At 40.5% G+C, this 2,766-nt stretch overlaps 1 protein-coding gene across 1 annotated transcript; it reads right to left on the reverse strand.

Moving 5' to 3' along the window:
• Positions 1 to 418: 418 nt before the first annotated feature.
• On the reverse strand, positions 419 to 2,463 carry LOC124844839 (ethylene-responsive transcription factor CRF2-like). Its single transcript, XM_047321852.2, has one exon. It carries the CDS (start codon positions 1,642 to 1,644, stop codon positions 676 to 678), a length of 969 nt encoding a protein of 322 aa, XP_047177808.2. The 5' UTR covers positions 1,645 to 2,463; the 3' UTR covers positions 419 to 675.
• Between the last annotated feature and the right edge of the window lie 303 nt (positions 2,464 to 2,766).

The following is a 2,766-nucleotide window of genomic DNA, read 5'->3' on the forward strand; positions in this document are numbered from 1 at the left end:
ATATTGATAAAATTTAAAGTAAAATAATATTTGATTTATAAATAACATTTACAAAAAAGAAAATAATTTTGGTACTTATATATATGCCCGAGGTTATGGTATCTGTACCAAGGAAGATTAAAATTAAATTATTTGTGCATCTTGTGGTCGGGGCTCACGTGGGAATTAATCCCATAATACAAACAAAATGCTAAAATAATAACAAAAAAATAATACTCATTTTGTCCGTTTCTTTCAAACATAGTTTAAATCTGTCACAGAAATAAAAATAATAATACATTTTAATAAAATTATAAATATGATTTCTAAATTACTTTTGTTCACAAGTTAACTGATTAAAGATTATACGAAAAAGTATAAATGAGAAAAGAATGATTCATGTCATGTTAATCTTACATAAAAATAAAATTCCCTTAAATATAAAAGCTCTAATAGTTTAAATTAATTCATTAGTATAATAAACTGAAAAGCTCCAACCTTTGAAGGATGAAACACAGTCACTACTACATCACTGTTACAATTTTAGAAAGGGCGACAAGGAGAATAACAGGAAAAAAAGTGACAAAAAAACTATTAGTGATTACATTGCTATGATTTCCCGCCGGTACAAAATTTGCCGATTTCTGGAGCACGACAAGGACGGGAATCTGTGTGTTATATAAGAAACTCATCATTTCAAAGAGCGAGAAGAGGATCGGAGACAAATAAATCGTCGATGTCTTGGAAAAAGTCATGATTTCTGTCTGCATGCCAACTTTTCAAACCAAAATCCTCACAAGCAGTGAGAAACACCCCAGGCCAGTCATCGTCGGAGAACAAAACACTCTCAGCCGCCGCAGCGCCATCTAACTCGCCGTACACGTCCGGCGCCGCCAAACAGTCTTCGAAGTCAAATTTTAGTTCACTCGGAATCGGAATCGGAACCGGAAACGGTGACTCAGCTTTTGCCTTGGAACTTTCAGACACGGAGGAGTAGTCATCGTCTTTGCCGGTCACGGATTCAGCTTCCTCAGACAAAGAGCAAGAATGAAGTACGGAGGTGGGAGAAAACAGGTTTTTGTTCTGAGTTTCTTCAACGGAGGCGTAACCGTTGGACACCGGCGTCTGGTCTTTGTTGTGCCACGTGGCAGGTGGCGTTATGAAATTAGTGAGCGCGTCGGGTCCACGCAGCTTAATGGCCGCGTTGTCGTACACTAAGGCGGCTTCCTCGGCAGTGTCGTAGGTACCCAACCATAACCTCACGCGTCGCGACGGGTCTCGTATCTCGGCAGCCCATTTTCCCCACGGCCTCTGTCTCACTCCGCGGAATTTCTTTCCGGTCGACCCGCGCGGAGTCTCTGCAACTCTGCCCTTGCCCACCACGCTCCTTCTTCGAACTCTCTTCCCGGAAAAGACGGCGTCGTTCTCGGCAGCGCAGGGCTCGATGGAAATCTCGTTGATGAATTTGGTGTGGCGTTGTCGTTGGCGTTGGCGCTTGGAAGAGTGAAAGGTCTGTTCTTCGTCGCTGGAGGAGTCGGTGGCGTCAGTGTCCGTGACGGTTATTCTGACAAGTCTGGGACATGGGTTTTTTGGTGGGTGGTGTTGGGTGTGAGTGAGTGTGAGTAGTTTGGTGTGGTGAGTGAACTTGGTCGGTGGCGTAGTCATGTTGGAGAAGAGTAGCAATAGCAAAGCATCGAGTAAGGGAAACGGTGGAGGAAGAAGTGGAGAGGGAAAAGGGAAAAAAAAAGGGTGAGAGAGATATTCCTTTGGGCACGAGGAGGGAGAAGAGAATAAATAAAGGTAGAAGGGAGAGGGGACACGTTTTAGAAGAGTGAGAAATGTAGGGTGAATTTACTCTTGAATTGAATAGATATGGTTGAGAGAGTAATTGAAGGGGGAGTGTAGTAATTTGAAGAAAAGAGCGTGAAATTAAGAAAGAAGGTGGTGCAGAACAAGTTGGGTGAAAGAGCTGAAGGAAGGAGACAGAAGGTACGAAAAAAGTGGAGGCATATGAGGCAGACCCAAGACTGTAGCCTCAGCCTGTGAACTCTGTGGGGCTATACAAAAACATAACCATTAAATATTACAAATAAAGCTACATTTTAAATCTTAAACACTGTCTTCTCCGGAAAAGATAAAGGAAGCCTGCAGCTGGCACTGTGTTGCGTTGCCGAAATTGCGACCTATGCACTGCACTGCTCTGCCCTGCCCTGCCGAGCAAGTCCCTGTGCTTGCGTACTTTGTGTTGTATGGTTTTGAAATAGTAAACTAACGGAACCCTGATTCTTGCAGCAACAATCACAGCAAGTTGTGTACTACACAGAGATGAAATGATGATACCAAGAAAAAGAAAAGGATCTGTTAGCAAATGAAATGAAAACAAGAGGCTCTGAGATTTTCGCAAAGGTACTTCTACTCCATACAGGGATAACTGTCTAAGTACTCTTCTTTCTTTTCCCAAACCTATTTTATAGCTTCCATAACCTATTCACCAAAATATAAAACATTTTTCACTTAAATACAAACCACCTAATATCTCTACCTTTTTTAAAAACATTTATCAGCTTTCTTCCTTACCAACAAAATGTTAACGTTACACATTTAATATTCACATAATTATTTGGGTTTAATCGTCTCAATTTTTAAATAGTATAATTCTATTTTGCATGTTTTAATGATCGTTTCAATGATAAATTGAAAAGGAAATGACGATCTCATTATACAGATGTAATCTTTCACGTATTAATTGGAAAATAAGTTATTCTCGACTATATTTCTTAAGTTAGT

This window comes from Vigna umbellata, chromosome 10 (assembly GCF_029865625.1).
Source record: "Vigna umbellata cultivar VRB3 chromosome 10, Vumbellata_1.0, whole genome shotgun sequence".
In the NCBI taxonomy this organism is placed as follows: Eukaryota; Viridiplantae; Streptophyta; class Magnoliopsida; order Fabales; family Fabaceae; genus Vigna; species Vigna umbellata.